Below are 21,808 nucleotides of genomic sequence, written 5' to 3' on the forward strand. Positions count from 1 at the left end.
TCTCCTTGGAAAGCTGCAAAGGGTCAGTATGGGTAGCAATCTGTATGGATGGGTGGAGACTTAATTATACTACAGGAAAAAGAAGGTGATGGGCAGCTGCTAAACTATAACCCAGTGGTAAATGCTGTCTCTGCAGAGGGTAGTACTGTATTTAGGCTGTCTAATCAGTTTCCTCTAACCTCACACAGCACGAATAACTGCAGCATTTCTCTTTGAAGACAACACTAATGTTGTGGAGTGGCAAATGGAGGAGCAATCCTGCAGATGGACCAAATAAGACTGAATTCGTGGTCTAAAAGATGAACGGGGTATTTTATTTATTTCACTTTAGTTATCATTTGTTATCTAGGTTAGTGCAGTGGTCCTTGGACCTTTTCTAGCCCTGGCCCAGGCTAGTTGTCAAGTCACAACAAACAATAATCAATTACGGTATAAAGTCACAATAGAATCAACACATACCATAGGTAAAAACGCAAGAAGAAAATGCCAAACAGAAAAATACAAACAGAAGCAAGCAAAATATATTTACATAATGAAATATATACAAAGTACAAATTTAAACCACATCACATGAAATAAACAATACCATTTATAGTGTAAACGATATGCAAGAAACTAAAAAAAAGAAAACACAAAAACATGATACATAAATGCATAAAGTAATGCAATTTACCCCATGAAAAACATACATAAATATAAGAACTGCATCTATACGAACAAGTACACCTAGTGAAATGCAATAAATTGTGGCAGCAATATTCTGTATTTATATACTGACATATCAGTTACACTTTGGGTGACTGTAGTATAAAACCAAATTTCCTTTCCTAATGAAATTTGTCATACATAACTATTGGTGTGGGGCAAATGTCTGCTGGAGGTTATCTTGCATCTCTTATGCAATTGCATTTATATTCTTTTTTAAGACATTATTAAAATTTTCATGAATATATGGAGTTTATTTCGTTTTGATATTCTTAGAGGCAAGCTAATACAAGATGCAATCTTAGGGAAGGTTTTTTTGACAGATAACTATGGAGTACTGCAGCCTTGATAGGAGGAAAACATCTTGGTTTCTTAGCAAGTATATATTGCTTAACTTGTGAAGTACATTTTTTAGCCAAGAAATTTGAAGGTGCGAGTGTAAAGCAGGAAGGTAGATCTGGGAGTCACTAGCAACCAGCTGGCCTTTCCTATGGTCAGGCAATGATACTTCTGTAGTTCAAATGATGTATGAAACATAATATTTTATTTTCAGTGGTTTAAAAGATTGTGGTGCTTTGAAGGGAGAGGAGAAGATGAAAGGTAAGGCATACTTGTCAACCACTGGTAATAAGACATTAATTTCTATGGCATGCCTTGCTTCTGTTCTAAGCAGATGAGTGTTGTTTTCAGATACTTGTACCTTCTTTATGACTTTATTTGTGAAATATAAGGGACTCTGACCTGAACCATCTTCTTAGACTTACAAGGGCTTTTAAAGCTGTTGGTCATGATGCACTAATTCAAAAATAACTCACTGTTGGTTTTTCAGCTGAAGATGTTCAATGCTTTAATAATTATCTCTCTAACAGGAATTAATACTGGTAACAATCTTCAAACAGATGTAGGTATTTTCTCTGTAGCCTTTGGGAATTGAGTATTTAGAAGAAATGGAGTCTAAAGTCCCAGTATGGGTTTCTGTTTCTCTTACTAGGAGCTGCTTTGTAGTGGTTTACCAGGTAACGCTGGGATTGAATTAGTGGCCTTGACACTGGAAGACCCAGGCAGGAAGAGGGAGGAGTGAAAGGGAATAGCCTACTTGGGATGTTAATACTCAGGGCACACTAAAGTGGTGTGACCTCCCTGTGAGAAACCAGAGAGAGAGCACCACATGTCTTCTGAGGTGAGGGGCAGGGCTGCTTACAGGGAAAGCCCCTTGCAGGAGTAAGAGGATGTCCTCTGCAGATAGCCCATTGAACTCCTTAGCACCTAGACAAGTGGGCACTAGTTAGGGTTGGGGGGAAAATAAGAAAAATGTCAAATGCCTCTGATGGCTGTCTAAATGACTGCCCCTTATGATTAAACTACATCCTGATGAGAAAAAAAAAAATATATATATATATATATATATATATATATATATATATATATATATCTATCTATATATATACACACACACACATATACCCATGCAACAGACACACACACATACACACACACACACATATATATATATATATATATATATATATATATATATATATACATATAGGTGTGTATGTGTGTGTATGTGTGTGTGTGTGTGTGTGTGTGTGTGTGTGTGTGTGTGTGTGTGTGTGTGTGTGTGTGTGTGTATGTGTATATGTATACAGAGAGAGAGAGAGAGCGAAAAAGAGATATAGATTTTTTTTTTTTTTTTTTGCAGACAGCATGAGTTACAGATTGCATCAAATACTGGAATGAGTGACAGACACAAACAGGTAGTTTAAAGACAGCTTAGGATTTCTGGAGGAATGGGACAAATACAACACAGAGGCACAGCAGACAGACCAAGAATGGGCTTCTGATAGCGAGTTTATATAATTTAATATAACGATGTGGAATCGGGAATGCTGATCTTCTCCTTGTTTTTTTCTGATCATTTTTTTTTAATTTTTCTGGCTTTGCCATCGGCACACAGAAAAGCAGGTATAGGATGAATGATCTGGGTGTCTTCCTCTCCTTGCTGCACAAACAGAGCACTACATGAGCTGACACACAATGTGGCCCAATGAAGACCAATAGTCCTTGGTAATTGTCTGTTTTATTCTAGTTCACAGTCTCCTCGGGAAGAAAAACACAACAACTGTCATGAAGGTATCCATCAATCTCTCCCCTCCCCTCCCAGTTACTCCTCCATAACCCTGCCCCGTTCCTGAACTCACATCACCAGAGTGAATCCTAAACTAATATACCCAGCCCTAGAGATGTTAGAGTACCCATAAGGATGTAACTTCTAAAAAATGTCTGAAAAAAGAAAACACTAGCACTATGTGAGAATGAATCTGCAATACTTTGCCTTGTCAGCATCTTACAAGGAATTTATATTATCCATGTAACTGTGTGACAAAGATGCACGATATATGTTAAGTTCTAGTCCTGACTGACAAAGAATGTTTCAGTATATCAGTGTTAGTTGTGCCATACTTTGGTTCACACTGAATGCTGCTGTATTGTTACTCAAAGTGCCTAAATTTGCAAAAATATGACTGCCTTTCCATTGTACTAATACCCTCCAAGGCTCCAAAGAGAAAATGCAAGCAAATTGCAATCTGTGACCCAAAATCTTTGGTACTTATACAAATTATTCTTCCTCTTCTAGTTTCATTAATAGCAAAAGCAGATCTTGTTCCTCCCTAGTTCTCTCACATCCTGTCCTTAGTTTCCCAAAAGATCATCATTATCTCAAGAAGTTAAGATCCTCTATAAACTACAGATTCCAAACATCGAATGTTTTAGTGAACCCCAAGACCTCTAAGTTCATACTGAATTAACATTCAATTCTCTTCATTTTCTGTCAAGTTTTCAGTTTCATCCCTTTTGCACATCAGAAGCAAAGAGAGTGCAAATAACGTCACAATATATTACTCTCTCACCTTGTCCGTTATTGACTTACCTTTCTACCCAAGTCTTGTAGCTGGGGATGTCCTTGGCATAAAGGAGTTTGTTAGAGGGTGAATCCTTCCCGAGTCGGTGCTCTGATGTGGAACAGGAGTCCATGAAGGTTTGAGCTACTACAGACAAGCAGGCATCTGTGATACTGTTCTTGTGGATGTCAAATACAAACTGTGGGTTTTTGATAACATTCACCCAGAACCGCAGTGGCAGGCTGTGGCACAAAATGGGGAGGGGGGAGAAGAAGAAGAATTACTTTTCATCAGCACTGACCAAAACAAATGCAAAAATCACAGATAATACAAAGCCAGATGTACAATTAATAGGTTACAATTAATTTGATGGTGATAAGAATGAGCCAATGCATAGCAAAGGGTGTGAAAAAATGCACTTCACTATCATGTTACAGGTATATTTCTCAGTACAGCAGGGTCTGACATGTATAAAGTTACAGCTATACCTGTATGCATGACTATTTAACTAAGGGCTTTTTTGACCACCACCTCTCAAAAATAGAAGCTATCAGATTTCTAGTGTTATATCTACTGCAAAATGCGGCTTACTCTGGCATGTAAGTTATACCATTACATGTAAATATAAAATGTTAGAAGGAAATTTATGTAGTTTGATATGCACTAACAGTGCAAATTACATGCATTTTACCAATATTCTTAGTGTGAAATGTACATATAATTGGACAAACCGGTATGTATGTACTCTGTAGAAAATACAAATTGTGATGTAAAGAAGAGAGCAAAGGTTACATGGTCAGGTAGCTTCATAGGTAGTTATGAGGTATGCAGTCCAGAAGATCATTAAGGAGACTAGCACATGTTCCCAATTGCCCCAAAGCACTGTTTGGTTAAGTGCCTTGCTTAAGGTCACACAATGGAGAAGTGAAGATTGAAGGATTCAAACCCAGTACCCTTGGCACAGGAATCAGCTAATTAACACTTCATAGCTTTAGACCTCTGTGCTAACTGTCAGATAAATCACTAGAAATGAACCCATGGCCTTTCACATCAAAAGCAAACATGGAACTTTATACACCACTCAGACTGTAAAACAATAGTACCATCTATAACACTGTCTATTCTGATGGGAAAAAGTGCAGATATTATGAATGCAAGCATACATGAATAATACAAATTCCTTATATTCTTATAAAAAAATAATAGTTTGAGCTACAGTGTCTGTGCAAAAATGGTTGTAAAATGGTGGAACTTCTAAATACTCTGAAATAAAATGGCTATAATATGTAATATCAAAGTTAAGAATCATGGACTCTTGCTGGACATAACTGTAGTTCCAGATGCTGAAACTCTGCCAGCCCACCCTACAGAATATGTACAAAGCAGATGTACATTTTATTAAAAGAATGCTTACACTTTAAGCTATTTATTTAGGTATTCCCTTACAGACCTCCATGTGAGATCCGTGCCTCCCCCAGCAACACACTTTATGATTCTTACCCTGAGGTTGCCATTGCCTCAAGACAGTGGCTAAGTGACTCTCATAATTAAATCTCAGGACAAAGCTACTTACATGGGTCACAAAGGCACACTACCTAGTGATGGTGAGATCTGGGTACGAGATGGTGCCCGAAGGGTGATGTCTGGGCTAAAATGTACAGTTTCTGCCCTCTTAGAATCACTGCATACAGGTTCATAAATAAATCTGCAGACTATTACGCACCTAGCCAATAATCATTCAGTGACTAAAGTGAGAATCAAACCCTATACCTTGTATCTGTTGGGTAAACACCTTGACCATTATGCCAACCTCCATTTATAAAATAAAGCAACATCCCTTCTCCCTGTAATATGACAACTTTAACTTGCTGGATTGCTTAAACTTGTCACTTGTGGATTACTCATGTTGGACACCAGTGAGGCAGTTTCTTATGAACAGAAATCTTGATGTGTGGATGGGAAATAGAAAATTCACCACGGGGAGCACTCCAGTGGCTCGACTCAACAGAGGCACTGGGAAATAATGTTGGGCGGCACGATGCCAGGGGACTTCTATGGGCTAGGCTTGTAAAGGCTTCAGGGTCATTAGCCTAGTACACACCTATGAACCTATGAAGTATGGATTCCCCAGGGGGAACAATTCAGTTAGGAATGTTGAACATGGATGAGGCAAGACAGAATACCACAAGAAAAAAACAATGAAATCCAGGGGGTCTGCTTTGATTCCTGTATAGCCACAGAGCTGTTAATAAGTAGATGGGAATCTGAGGAGTGAAGCCCCCACCATGCTATGGAGTAAGGGGAGCACAAAAGCAAAAAATGGTTTCACAGATTTTCTTTGTTAAATAATCCATGGTGAACATTTCATACAGACTGCCATGGAATGATATGAGGTACAAGGAATCAGAAGTTGATGAACACATGAGACATGTATACTTTTAGTGACATTTGAAGTCAACTGGGATGTTCTGGGTATAAAACAAGAAAAAAAAGTAGTTGCACAAAAGATATATCATTTCTAGTGGGGAGATTAGTTACCGAATTACAAATACAGTGACAAGCCTGAAAAATAACTACATGATGAAAAAAGGTAATGCCAGGACTGTTTATCATAGAGCAACAACATCACTCCTGGGGTACTTAGATTAATTAGCATTTATTTATTTATTCATTTGATTATAAGATGTGAAATGATCCTGGTGTAAATTTTTCCCATAACCTGGGCTATTGGCAAAGTGAAGATGATGGTGATGATGAGTTGGTTACCAGTATGACAGAGTATATCTGTGACACTATGCACAACATTTTCTGATACTCATTTTATCATATTCAGGTTTGTAGGAGAGTTGCAGACTGTCTCTGCAGACAGTGAGCTTAAAGTACAAAACTAAGTTGGTATATGCTAATCTGACACACACATACACACACACACACACACACACACACACACACACACACACACACACACACACACACACACACACACACTGCACACATACATATGGGCAATTTAGAGAATCCCCAAGTCACCCAATGATATGTACTGGGAATAAGGCAGGAAGCAGGAGTACCTGATGAAAATCCCTGTGGAGACAGGGAGGACATTAAGAATCCAGACTTACGGTAGCGTACATCTGCACAAAACCAAACCAAAGAACCAATTGATGTCAGGCAGCATTGCTAACCACTGCATCACTGTACCACCCAGAAAGCAAATGCAAAAAACAAAACAAAAAAAATTGTGATTATTATATTGACTCCACAGCCAGAAAGCATAAGCAGTGTCCTCTGCTTGATATCAGTTAGTTTGAATCTATCTGGCAGTGGTGTTAATCTCTGAGGATCACTTATGTACCTCTATTACTTTTCTAAGTGTGGCTCAGATTCTTTAAAGTTGCACGACCCCTGGGGGAGCGCAATGGTGCAGCATTTAGCATTTTCACCTTTCAGAAAAAGGTTCTCCGGTTTGATTCTTGGGGCTGGGGTGTCTTCTGTGTGGAGTCTGCCTTTCCTCCCTGTGTTCGCATGAGTTTCCTCTGGGTGCTCCAATTTCCTCCCACATTCCAAAGACATGCAACTGGAGCATTTCTCCCTGGCCCTCCTCTGAAAACGGGCTCTGTCCCAGTCAGACTTTCCCAGTAAACAAATGTTAAATAAATAAATACATTTAATTTGCCAAGATTACTATGAGTAGGCAGTACTAGGCTATGTGGATGACAAAGAAAGGGACAAAGAAATCCAGTTAGAAAGTTTTGCAAAACTACAAAATTATGCAACAGGGGTAACAGGAAGTTACAGCTCATGAAGTTACAGGAGTGGCTGTTGTTTAACCAACATCTTCAGTGCCATAGTAACAGTGAACCCATGATTAACAGCATTCAAGCCTACCAGTTACTTTTCCATGTGTGACGGACATCAGGGTCAGAGATCTGCCGACGATCAGCCTGCTCATCCAGGAAATCGAACATGTACTTGATGGCAAGGGGCAACGCACTGCCCCGGTGTGCAGTGCTGAACACAGTTTCAAACAGATCATCCACAAACTTTTGCAATGTACCCTATGCATGAGAGAAAAAGCAACCTTGTTAAACAATATCACGGAGAAGCATCTATAGCTGTTAGGTAAAAGTCATTCTTGTCAACCCTGCATTTCTGGGTAAATTTATCAGTACAGTTATTGCCTGTTCATTTTTATTTCACACATTCTGTGGGATAAAAAATCTGTAATGTGGGATAAAAAATCTGTAAACCAAATAAAATAAATAACTATAGAAATACATAAATAATGCATGAACTCTAAGCATTAATGAATGTAATATTATGATCATATTGTCACCTACTCAGTATCAGATTTACTTAAATGCATCTTTTTAAAATAAATACATCCTCCTCTGCATGCTGTTCTCTAAGCATTTTCTTTAAAGCACACTTTAATAACCTTAACAGGCTCAGAATGCTTCACAGACTTAAACATCTAACTCCCTAAATTTCTAGTAGAAAATTGTTGCACTGCACTGTGCATTACTGTTCTTTACAGATCCACTGCTTATTCATTCATCCATGTGCTTTTAAATGAAACTGAAAATATTTTATAACCAAGGACCTAGAAGGCAATGCCATTATTTGTCTTTAAAAGGAACAGAATGGTTTAATTGTACTGGATAAAGATGATCGTTTGTGCCTCAGTGATACTGTTAATGTGCTTTGAAAGAATATATTTCAACAGATCTTTGAAATGTACTCTCTAAACTGAGAAAGAGAGATATAAGATGGTGGAATTTGGTATGGGCTATGACAGTCAAAACTTTAAGCAAAATGAGAAAATAAAACATGCCACTGTAACAAAAGTGTACACTGATATAAGGAGTTTTAAGAATAAGAATGCTGCTAGGTTTTCATGTTACTTTATTGTATAGTGGTATTGTATAGTGGAGTAGATGTGGCAGACATTATGGAAATCTGAGTTACAACTGTGAGGAAATAAAAATGGCAGAGCAAGAACCTCAATAGCAATAACAGGAGAAATGAGAAAGAGGGTAACACAGGCTATGGTGGGGGAGGAGGACTCCGAAATTTCATAAGAAAAGAAGAAGAGAAGCATGTTTATGTTGACTGTGGGTCCACTTGTTAGCAAAAGTGAAACGGGTTAAATTACTATAGATTATAGTGTTACAGAGGGCTCCCTATTGAAATGTTGGCACTCGAAATGCCAAGTACTAACATGCCAAAAAAAAAGACTGAAAACACAGGAGAACAGAGAATATGTAAGATCACTCTTCTCCTTAAAACTTCTTTTTGTAGGGGGGCAAGTCCTCCTGCACCCTCCCCCCTCCCCCAAACTTATATACAGCATCTTCAAGATCACCATAGTTCACAGAGAAGGGAATACTCTGAGAAATGGCCATCTTGGACTTATATATACTAAGTCCAATCTTTTGGCCATTCAGTCTCCGCATTTCAGGACTTGATCCAGTGGGTCTTGACATTTCAAATGGTTACCATGCTGGTGACATCCTACTACAAATATAATGAGAACAGATAGCATGGTGATAGCCTTATCAGGTGAAGAGGCAATAGAAATGGATGTTTTAACATGCCCTTTATTAAACAGATGGGTGGTACATATCAATATGTGGAACCACATGTGAAAAGATGCTTACTCAAGGGATGAGTATTGGTGCTGGCTACATTTTAAAATGGCAATGCGAATTGTTCAGGTGACTAGACAGACAAGTTTAATGCAGGTCAAGATTTCACAGCACATTAAAAGATCATGACCACACTTTACTGCAGTTCAGAGTTACAAAGATCAGAGTTCAAAGGCTGGAGTAGGGACTATAGAGGGGTGAATTTTAGTCATTTGAGAATGGAGACTGAAACATCATTGGACCTGAGATATGATATTCATTTGATGATTACTGGAGATTTGATAACTTAATGTGTTTGTGTCTTTCGGCTTTTCCCGTTTAGGGCTCGCCACAGCAGAACTCCGGTCTGCTAATGATTGGTAGTGGATTTTTACGTACCGGGTTATCAGCCCTGACGCACAACCTTCAACGAAGGCAAGCCCCATTTACGTATGCCTCCACACAGAAGACGCTCTAGCTGAGAATCGAATGGGACAACGTCTTGCTATAAGGCGACAATGCTACCGCAGCTAATTGTAATAAATTAATTTTGCAGTTTGCTACTTTAGTTGGCTGAGACTTGACTTGACCAAAGTGAAAAAAAAGACAACACTGAGATAGTAAAAGAAGCAGGGATAGTTTTATGGTGCTATCTGGGTTAAAAATTATTGTGCTTACCTTTCATATATTAATTTGGTAGTATTGCTCAGCTGTTATCATTTTGAATATTCTGAATGAGTTTTTTCCCAGCATTAAACTGTCATTCTTGAATACTGTATTATCACTTGCATGTCGATCATTATTTTTATTGCCTTGTCAAATACTATTTGCTGATGCCATTGTACCCACACCACAGTATAATTAAGATTTTTGAAGGTGACCCAGGTACGGTTCTGTTTTTTTAATCTCAGCCTGTTGTTGCACTGCCAACTGATTGTAGTCACATTCCACTTATTCTTTTATTCAAACAGAGATACTTAATAACACTATTGTAATAAAAGACTTTATCTCTTTATAGAGGAAAAACAGAGACAATAATGAAACAAGAGACTTCAGCTATTGTTTGACTTCAATTTTTCCTTTCAAAACTGAAATGATAATTGCTTTTTATCGCAACTTATTTTCACAGCAGGAAGAAGTGGACTTGAATTATATTTAAAATGTAAGTAATTAAAACTGTGCATATAGTATGAATATATTTATAATTCCAACTGACTATCAGACAATTATATATATGATATGAATAAAAAATGCAGCAAAAGTTAATTAAATCAGGACCTATTTTACAAAGCAGAAAACAAAAATAAAACATGTGAGCATTCTGATAAACACCTGCTGGCAGACTGCAAACTATACTGTTAACTGTGGCATTAAGGCAAGATCTTTAAAGAAAGGTCTATGTAATTCAGTGAAGGTTTCAATGACTTTGACGTGTAGGCACTGCTAATGTGTATATGTATGGGTATATGTATGCATGTATATATGCATGTATGCATGTCTGCATTTTCATCTCAATGTCATTGTTTAATAAGCTACTAAGAACACTTCATTTGCAGTTACACAGAATCCACCTACCATTAAATACAAGACCACTTATAGACAAATTCAATTTCAAGACACATTTTAATTAAGAAAATCACAGCAGCTATGAACATAATACTTCAGATTAGGAAGCAATCCATTCCAAAATAATGAAGCCTTTTACATCACTTCTAAAAATAACCATGTAAATTTGTATTTGATTGGTTACGTGGGGTCTATTTAATAGTGATAAAGTAGATTTACTACTGCAAAAATATGCATTTAGTTGCAAAGAATAATCAAGACAACCTGCTTCCAGGGACAAGTTCCAAAAGAATAGTTATCAAAATGTTAAAATAAAGCTTTCATTTTAGCTTTCAGAGTGGTTGCCTATAATTTCACTTGTTATTTTAAAGAAGAAGAAACAATTAAAAAAAAAGACTGCACATGAATTCAGTAACAAACCAAGAGTGAGAAAAAGCAAACTGAACAAATGGACATGCTTAAAAACATACATGTGCATTCAGAGCACTTGCCAGGTGTCCCCTCTGAATCCTTTCCTTGCAGGAAGAATGCCCAGTCATCTCCTTTCAATCATTTTGTATAGTATAGCAGAAGGTCTGCAGTAACTGTTCTTATCTAATACAGCAATTAACAAATGGCAAGGAATATCTTTTTTAAACATGGTGAGTATATACTAGTGATAATCAGTGCTGGATCCATGGGTCATGCCTGTTTTAACCAATTAAGCTTCACTTCATGGATAAATCATGCCAGGCATGGATAAATTATTTATTATTATTTATTTATTTTTATTTATTTTACATTTGTTGACTGGGCTAGTCTAACTGGATATATGTCCATTTACAGTAGAGGCCCGGGGAGATAAGCTCCGAGTAAACAAACAAAATCACACATACAAAAATTAATGTATACAATGAACATTACAGGTGCAGTACAGAGAATAATCAAAGAGTTAATTCGCTCATAACAAAGTGCAAAATATACAGATACAATAAGTACAATACAAAATGCAGTTGCAATACATCATAAAGAAAAAGATGGCAGCTGAATTATACAATATATTAGTATACAAGTAGTCATAAAGAAAAAGTAGGAGCAATAAATTATACAATATATTAGTAAAAGTAGCCTCCTTAATGAGATTCTGAAGATGTAAGTAATAGTATAGAAGGACAAGGTAAGTGGTTATTAAGAAAAGGAACTGAGAAGAGGAGGGTAGGTTGAACATTAAATTAACATGGCCAATTGTCCAGCAGTGAGCACTGTTATTATATTTCTTCTCTGAATGTGCTTCCAGTGTTACTTCTTCCATCTAAAAATTAGTTTGCCTTGTAAAAGTCAAATTATTTCAATAAATGAATACCCTTTCCCACACAATAATTGCAAGCATACAATAAACTGTATTTGTAAAGTGTGGGAGAGCTAAGGCATCCAACATGCACATTTAAAACTGTGAAGCAGGTCTTAAATGGACAATCAGATTAATGTAGAGGCTGCATTCACTGCACAAGTTAAGGAAGACGTTTAACAGTGCTATTAATGTAGAGGCTGCATTCACTGCACAAGTTAAGGAAGCAGTTTAACAGTGCTATTAATGTAGAGGCTGCATTCACTGCACAAGTTAAGGAAGCAGTTTAACAGTGCTATTAATGTAGAGGCTGCATTCACTGCACAAGTTAAGGAAACAGTTTAACAGTGCTATTAATGTAGAGGCTGCATTCACTGCACAAGTTAAGGAAGCAGTTTAACAGTGCTATTAATTTAGAGGCTGCATTCACTGCACAAGTTAAGGAAGCAGTTTAACAGTGCTATTAATGTAGAGGCTGCATTCACTGCACAAGTTAAGGAAGCAGTTTAACAGTGCTATTAATGTAGAGGCTGCATTCACTGCACAAGTTAAGGAAGCAGTTTAACAGTGCTATTAATGTAGAGGCTGCATTCACTGCACAAGTTAAGGAAGACGTTTAACAGTGCTATTAATGTAGAGGCTGCATTCACTGCACAAGTTAAGGAAGACGTTTAACAGTGCTATTAATGTAGAGGCTGCATTCACTGCACAAGTTAAGGAAGACGTTTAACAGTGCTATTAATGTAGAGGCTGCATTCACTGCACAAGTTAAGGAAGACGTTTAACAGTGCTATTAATGTAGAGGCTGCATTCACTGCACAAGTTAAGGAAGCAGTTTAACAGTGCTATTAATGTAGAGGCTGCATTCACTGCACAAGTTAAGGAAGAAGTTTAACAGTGCTATTAATGTAGAGGCTGCATTCACTGCACAAGTTAAGGAAGCAGTTTAACAGTGCTATTAATGTAGAGGCTGCATTCACTGCACAAGTTAAGGAAGCAGTTTAACAGTGCTATATCTTCACAGTTTCAATAATGGAAAGTCAAGACTGCCAGGAAAATAAGCAGATTACTCCAAATCCGATGGTGATTTTGGTGGTGTGTGGGTGTGTGTGTTCTTCAGGGGCTGCTTACAGACTTCTTATCCCCTTTATAAACACACAACTTTTATTTCACTTAATTAGTCTGCAAAACTCCCAAAGGGATTCGGAAATCTGGTATGAACTCTAGACCCAAAGATTTAATGTAGTGACATATTCATAACACAGTAATCCAGCTTTCATTCACTTTTCCCTGAACTCCATTCTTACTGCTTGTTTATATAGGAGATGTGCATTCACCATATCAGTTTATCAGTGAGAAGGCCTTTCGCAGAGGCTAATTATTACATTTCCTTTTCCTGATATTTCACGATCATATTTCTGAATGTTCTCTCATTTTGGTGCATGTTCATTTCTAGATACCACACACTATGATGTTATTCTATGATCTAGCAAGACACATTCTGTTACTTTGTCACTCAATTTGACACCCATCTCCTACATGAAGGCAACCTGCGAGACAGGAAAACAAACTAAAAAAATCCAAATATAATAAACTATGCACATGTCTGAATTATAGGAAGAGCCATCTATATCAACAGGATGGAGAGATATCCAGAAGTATGCAACAGCCATTCACTACAGAAGGCTTCTTCACAGATGAGCTAATAAAGTGAATACTCATTTATCATAACTGACTAGAATGAGATTCTACAGGAGGTAACTGCTTGTAAAATTGTACAACTGTTATAAAGTATCAAAGGCTGTGGAATTAAACATCCCAGGAAGCCAAAGCCAAGTTCTCAAAAGGCTGAGTCATGAACCACCAGGATACCAGAGAAGACCCAACTCCTGGAATCATTGATCAAGCAATATGGCATAGAGAAGGCATGGACCTACATCCAGTTTTCCAAAATGGGTAATACATTCTGAAAACAAGCAAGGGAATCAGTCACCGCCCATGCTATGCCCCCCATGGAATGATATTTGATATTAACAAGAGATTGCTTAATGACTACCAACCACTCTTTAACTGGAGCAATGGAGATGGACAACTGTGGCCTTTTACTGAATGTGGCTCTGCTCGACAATGGCACAGGAAAATAATTTTCTTGGATGGCAAAAGCCAGGGTACCATTTTGGCTGGGCTTGTATAGGCCCTAGGGCCAATAGCCTAGTACCTACCTATGAACCTATGAATATGCAGACTCTTCAGATAAAACATGAACTGATTAATGTTTTGACTCACTAACAAAGGAAAATGTAACTAAACAGCTAACTAAATAAACAAACTTCCATGATGTGTACTAGGACAGTTTCCTGTACTATAAGCACATGGGAACATAAAGCCATACCCTTCTCACTTATCACATAGCAAGAAAGATGAGTCAGTATTTTCTTCTCTGACTACAACAATGAGTTACAGAATCAGAAGAAGGAAATAATGTAATCTGGCTTATTACATAAAAGAGAATGCAGCCACCCTCTCCTACCACTTATACTGACGGATGCAGCAGACCAGGGAAAGGGCTGCAGTCCTCATATGGTAAACAAGGCACTCTCTCAGGTACTTCACTTCTGGAACTCTGACTAGAGAGAACTCCTGAATCTTCAGTTGTAGGAAAGGTCAAGAAATGCAGCAGTCGACCAGCATATACACTTTCCCCAGGAGATGAATGATTGTCACAGTGATGTTTCAGTTTACACCCCACTACCAGACTCACCTCTCCTCTCTACATATGTTCATAGGTTCATAGGTTCATACTAGGCTATCTGCCCTACGGCATTTATAAGCCTAGCCAGAATGTGTTTGGCTTTCGCCACCCATTTTAAATTTATTTTGCTATGCCCTTTTTCGAGGTTAGTATACTGTGCCTCTGTCTAACAGTGACACAGAAGTGATACCTGGGGTAAACCTACGATCTCCCATCCACTCATCAAGATTCCTCTTGAAGAGAGTCAATGAGGGACTCTGCCTAACCTGGACTGGGATTTTATTCCAGAGTGAAGGGAGCCTCTGGGTTATGAATCTGTCCCTCCAGTATGTCCTATTTATTTCAGTGCTGAGGTCCAAGTCTCTCGAGCGCGTAGCTCGATGGGATTTGGATTTTCTGAGGTGCAGCATGTCCATTAATTCCGGGTTGGACATGGTTTTAAATGTCAGGCACAGATCGCCTCTGAGCAGGCGGTATGCCACTGAGTAGAGCTGGAGTTTCTTTAACCGGGCAGCATATGGCATCTGTTTGAGCCCCTTGATCCTCTTGGTGAGGTACTTTTGGGGTCTTTCCAGTTGCTGCAGGTGTCTGGTAAGGTAAATCCCAAAAGGGGCATTGTACTCAATTATGGGCCTGATGAGGGATGAGTAAAGAGGCACGATGACCTCCCCTGATCTAGATGTGAATCCCTTCATGATTAGGTGGGCTATATAAAATGTTTTTCTAACCACTTTGGCCACGTGGTTGTCAAATGAGAGATTGCTATCAACTTGGGTCCCCAGGTCCCTAATTACTTCTTCTGTACTTAATGGATTACCACCTATGTGGTAATTTGTGGGCACTTTGTTTTTGCCAAAGGGGATGACTATACACTTTTTGGCATTTAGCTTTAGGCCATGGCTCTGGCACCAGTTGTCTGTTTCTATGAGGCCCTTTTGGAGGATGCTTGTGTCGGCTGGAGAGTCGATTATGGCGCCGAGTTTGCAGTCATCTGTGAACTTGGTCAGCCACAGTCCTTCCGTGTTGGCCTGTACCTCTGAGAAATATATACCGAACAAGAGAGGTCCCAGCACTGAGCCTTGTGGGACACCACTTGTAACTGGTTTGGAGTCTGACATGGCTCCAGCAATTCTAACCATGTGGGTTCTGTCCTTGAGCCAGTTTGCAATCCATCTAGTGACACAGGGGTTTATATTTAAGCTGGTGAGCTTATCTATAATGCCCGAGTGGGGTATTGTATCGAAGGCTTTTGCGAGGTACAGGTAGGCTGTGTGGACCACCTTCCCCTCGTCAATGGCCTTGGTGACTGTTTCAAAGAAATCAACCAGGTTTAAGAGGCAGGATCTGCCCTTAACAAAGCCGAACTGGGTAGGATCCAGTGTCTGTAGGTCCCCAATATCTTTATTTATGAGGTCCATGATGATCCTTTCCATAGCTTTGCAGACCAAGCTAGTCAGGCTTATGGGGCGATAGTTTCCAGGATCCGTTGAGGCAACACCTTTATGGAGTGGGACCACTGTTGCTGTACGCCACTCTTTGGGCACATATCCTGTAGTAAGGCTGAGATTGAACAGTAGTTTTATGTTTGGGTTTAGCTCTTCTTGGAGTTCATGTAGGACGCAGCCCGGGACACCGTCTGGTCCCATTGATGCTGTGTTTTTTTGCTTTGGAGAGGGCGGCTCTTACCTGAGCATCTGAGATGTGATATGAATATGAGCTACCCTGTTTGCTCATGTCCACACCATGGACCCGATGAAGCTCTGACAAGGCCAAGAGTGCTTGTCTCTTGTTTTAACTTAATAAACCCCAGCTGAAACAAACAATACCACCTTGAATCCTGTTTTTATTATGTTTAATAATAATGCAAATTGATCTTTGACATGGATGTTACATAAGAAGTTGTGTTCTTCCCTAAGGAAAGTGTGCACTACCCTTAAAATTGGAAAACTACATTTCCTTGGTGCAAGGTTTATATATTTATATATATATATATATATATATATATATATATATATATATATATATATATATATATATATATATATATATATATATATATATATATATATATATATATATATATATAGGTTAAGGTGCTGGTTGTGAAAGGGTTTTAATTTTTGTTACAAATTTGTGTCAGCTTCAGGGGCCGCCGCCGGTATTCGGTTAATTTAAATATTAGCAGTACCGCTACCTCAGGACTATTATTAAGCCGCTGCCGGCCCTGGATACTGCTAGTCACTCTACTCATTTTAGACTCACGTAAGCTTATGAACGACAGTTCGGTCGGACTACATAGTTGTTGGAGTGACACGGACAAGGCATCAGAGTATTTCTGTTTTACTTTATTGCTACAAAAACAATGCAGCGGATTCGACTGACGAGTATGCTAATGGTTTTTATAAGGTTACATGTCTGCAGACTGTGAGATCAGGGCAGCAGTACTAGCGGATTTGTCAGGAGCGGTTCAGCCGGCAGCAACAACGGCACCAGACACCGAGCAGAAGGAGTCTGCCCGTGAAAAGGGAGTGGGTACTACTCCGAGCATGATCACCAAAGACTGCGGGGCAGAGCTCGTACGGGGTCATTCCGAGTCTTGCGAAGCAGGAAGCTTTCTTTTGGATGGAAATGTTTTAAGACTGAACGAAGGGACACCGGCATTGAAAAGAAACTGGATTGAGGTTAACGGGGACGGCGAAAGCGTGAAGCACCTGCCAGGTTACACGGGACTTGTAAATAAGACGGAGGAGGATTTATGCACAGGGAGCTAATGCAGTGATAATTGTAAAAGAAGACGAGGGAACGGCAGCGGTGAAGCAGCATCTCAGTGCGTAGAGAATGACAGCAGTACCAAAGTAGATGGATTCAGTACCCATGTGGTGCAGAGACCTGTTAAGAATGGGGTCAGTTGTGTGCACCCCACAGCGGCTAGCCCTGGAATACGTTGTACCCTGCCTTACCTACTATGGCATTTGTGTGAAGGATCATTTGATAAAAAACAACAAGGATGTCCAGGCAACCAGGAGAAATCGTCTACAGCCAACCAGCATACAACAGACTGTAACCAGAACAAATCCAAGGCGTAAAGAATAATCCAATACAGTTTATTAGATAAACAACAAACGAACATGACCTAGGTTTCGTTCAGTAACGAACTTCTTCCTTGGGGAAGAACTCAGGTCCCGTATTCTGACAGATGTGGAGATGCTAAACCGGAGTGGCAAGTTTAGGGATGGTCAGCTTGTCAGCCAAAGGACTATCCCCTCTAAAAACATTAGGGGAGACCAGATAGCATGGGTGGAAGGGAAGGAACCTGGCTGTGAAAATATTGGGATCCTTTTGTCTAAAATTGACGAACTTATCATGTACTGTGCCAACAAACTTGGAAGCTATATCATCAATGGGAGGACTAAGGCCATGGTTGCATGCTATCCTGGTAATGGAACAGGGTACGTACGTCATGTGGACAACCCAAACCGGGATGGGCGCTGCATTACCTGTATTTATTACTTGAACCGAGACTGGGATGTTAAGATTCATGGTAGTCTTTTGCAGATTTATCCAGAAGGTCGATCTGTAGTTGCTAATATTGAGCCAGTTTTTGATAGACTGTTACTCTTTTGGTCAGACAGACGAAATCCTCATGAAGTGAAGCCTGCCTACTCTACAAGGTATGCCATCACAGCCTGGTATTTTGATGGAAAAGAATGAGCAGAGGCCAAAGACAAGTATTGTCTAGCTGCTGGGCAGAAAGGAGTTCAAGTCCCTGTAACTCAAACCAACTCAACCTAATGAGCCACCAGAGAAGGTCATCTCACGTGGAGTGGAGCTGTGGTACATTATGCTGCTATTGATCAAAATGTTGTGTCCATCACTGTTGGTTCTCTGTTTTTTTTAAGACATCCAAACCCCGAAGACTGGAATGAGGACCTCGAGTGATGCACCTGGATTTTATCCAAGGAACAAGTAGATCGGAAGTCAGGCTTCCGAATTCAGAATTTCACCTCAAACGGCATGCAGAAAGTATGGCTTTGGTGCCTTTATTCTTTTTTGGATATAATTGGAGGCCCTTTACACAGTGCTTCCACATGATTACTGCATCAGGGCGATGGTAGAGGCCTACAACAAAGACAATGCAACAGTTAGTGGAGAAACAGACAAATTTGGAAAAATCCTCTCACTTATTCTCAACAACAACTACTTCCGCTTCAATGGTCAAACCTACCGACAAACCACAGGAATTGCAATGGGAGCAGCCATGGCCCCAAGCCTAGCTAACACGGCTTTAAGAAAATGGGAAGAAGACCACGTATACAACTCGGAGTTCTACAAGGACATGGGGTGCTACTTCCGTTTCATTGACGACATCTTTTTAGTTTGGAATGGGACCCCCCAGAAACTACAGGACTTCCTAGACCATATCAACAGCAGCACCAGCTTCCTCAGGTTCACCACCAAAACTAGCCCAATACAAGTCGAATTCCTGGACCTGCTCCTTTCCAAGAACACCAGCAGCAACGACTTCAACCACAACTTGTATAGGAAACCTACAAGAGTAAACTTTTTACTCCACAGCAGCAGCATGCACCCATACAAGCTCAAAAGAAATGTGATAAAATCACAGGGACTCAGAATCTCCAGAATCACCAAAGACCTTAACGACTTTCTCCACAACATTAAAGACCTGGAAAATGATTTCCTGGCCAGAGGCTACACGGACAGGACTCTACACCAGATTCTGGACCCCATCACGAACAACAGAAAGGAAAAAACATTCATACTTCAACAGAGCCTAGGGACTAAAAACAGGTATGAAAACAAATATAGGCTCAACTTTATTTTACATTTCTCCACAGACTATAAGGACATACAAAAGATCATCCATGAAAACTGGACCATCATCACTTCAAACAGATCTTTTGGACACATCTTTCCTGAAGCACCAGGGTTCACGATGAAAAGAGGACCCAACCTAAAAGACCACCTCGAGAGACTCTCACCAAGACAACTCGACAGATACAGCACCTATCCGTGTAGCGACTTATCCCCCTGCTTCTACTGTAAATACATGGCAGGCACGGACCGCTTCTACTGCCCCAACAACAAAAAAACAATAACCACAAGAGCATTCGGAGGCTGCAACACAGAGGGTGTGGTCTACAGAGCAAACTGCTGCAAATGCCAAGCCTTCTACGTGGGCAAGACCATCAATGCCCTCAAAACCAGGATTGCCAAACACCTATACGACATCAGGCACAAGATACCGACAAATAAACTAGCAACACATGCAACAAAAAAAACAGGACATGAAAGATTTAAGTTCCTGATACACGAACAGCTGGAGAAGATCCCTTTCAATGGGGACTTCAATTCAAGATTAGAGAAAAAATAACTTATCTGGCAGATACAACTTGAAGCAAGGCACCCTCCGGGTCTCAACTACATGGAGACCATCACCCCAGTCCTGAACCTCAGGGCACTTAACCATGCTGGCTACAACTAATCGGCTCCTAGTAAGATATGCGATCTATTTCACTCACTGTCTTCTCACTGGTATAAGGCATAATGTATTCATTTTTTGAACATTAATTGTTTATAAGCAGAACTAAAATTACAGTGAGTTAATGTATCAGCCTTCACAAAAGTTACAATTGTTAGCTCAACTTTTAATTATTTTTAATTTAAAAGGTAAAATTTCAATATCAAACTACAGTTAACTTTTTACTACCTAATGTATGCTCTCCCTGATGAAGGAGCGGCAGACAGGCTACCTTCCTATCTGCCCCGAAAGCGCCGGACATCTCAGAATCTTTTTCAGAACCAAGCTTGCTTCCATTGTTTTACAGATGGTAGTGGCAAGTCTAAATTTAGAACTATGGTCATTAACTCCAGAGTTTTACAGTTTAATTTTAAATTTAATCTTAATTTTTTATTTTTATTTTTTATTTTTTATTATTTTTTATTTTTTGGTTACATTTAAATTTAAGTTTTAGTACAGTTTTTCAAACATAGGTATAATCATGACAAAGCAAAAGGCTCCAACGCATTGCTAGAGGTTAGGAATGGCACATATGAACAAGTAGCTGGTTAATAAAAAGGAACTAAATAAGAGCAATGAGATGCTTCCAACCAGGTCCGTCTTCACCTTGTAGGCCTACTAAGGCCACACCCCCAACTAGTCACTTCTCATTGGACATTTCTCAACCACGCCCCCTCCACAGTAGCATAAAAGCAGCACAGCAACAGCTCTCAGGTCATTCTGACCAGCGCTTGGGGAGCGCACAAATAGTCTTTTTAGGACTCACACATAGCAAAAGAACTGATGATCTGTTCAAGAATAAGGACAACGGAGATCGACACCACCGCGGAACGCCGAAGGACACAACAGCAGCTCTTCCCAGAGCCCATTGTGTCCATACACAAAACAGCTCTTTTCAGAGCTCACGTGGATCTGCACCTTACACCAAACAGCTCTTCTCAGAGCTCATAGTACACCAAACAGCTCTTCTCAGAGCTCACAGAGATCTGTAAAAGCTCTGGTAAGAGCAACCAGAGACACATTGAAGAATAAAACAAAAAAGTTCTTATTAGAGCTACCACCAACACCCGAACGGGCATTCAAAACACAAATCGGCCCTTCTCAGAGCTCACAGAAATCTGTATCAGCTTCGGTAAGACCAGCTGGAGGCACAGACACAGCTTCGGTGAACCAAACAAAACAGTTCTTTTTAGAACTACCGCATCTGCCCAAAAGGGCATTCTAAACACAAAACAGCTCTTCTCAGAGCTCATAGAGATCTGTAACAGCTCTATATAGAGCTCCAGCTGCCCACAGGGCTAAAACAGCTCTTTTTAGAGCTAGCTCCACCACCTGCTACACGTAGAAATCTGTTCACCGTTTAGGATCAAGAGTGAAAGGCTTTGTAAA

At 39.6% G+C, this 21,808-nt stretch overlaps 2 protein-coding genes across 2 annotated transcripts in view; one reads left to right on the forward strand and one right to left on the reverse strand.

Moving 5' to 3' along the window:
• PLXNA3 (plexin A3) overlaps positions 1–21,808 on the reverse strand; it is a 1,436,523-nt gene that overhangs the window by 27,078 nt on the left and 1,387,637 nt on the right. Inside the window, exons 29-30 of the mRNA XM_044080266.1 lie at positions 7,497–7,666; positions 3,638–3,850 (exon numbers count right to left, since the gene is read on the reverse strand). Of these exons, the coding sequence (XP_043936201.1) occupies positions 3,638–3,850; positions 7,497–7,666 (383 nt within the window). The remainder of the gene's footprint in view (positions 1–3,637; positions 3,851–7,496; positions 7,667–21,808) is intronic.
• On the forward strand, positions 17,779–18,735 carry LOC122807946 (prolyl hydroxylase EGLN2-like). The gene is given in 2 exon segments (XM_044078983.1): positions 17,779–17,783; positions 18,018–18,735. Coding segments are annotated over 2 exon segments (660 nt in total). The 3' UTR covers positions 18,673–18,735.

Source organism: Protopterus annectens, chromosome 8.part0, assembly GCF_019279795.1.
Source record: "Protopterus annectens isolate FY-2018-M chromosome 8.part0, PAN1.0, whole genome shotgun sequence".
NCBI classification, from domain to species: domain Eukaryota; kingdom Metazoa; phylum Chordata; order Ceratodontiformes; family Protopteridae; genus Protopterus; species Protopterus annectens.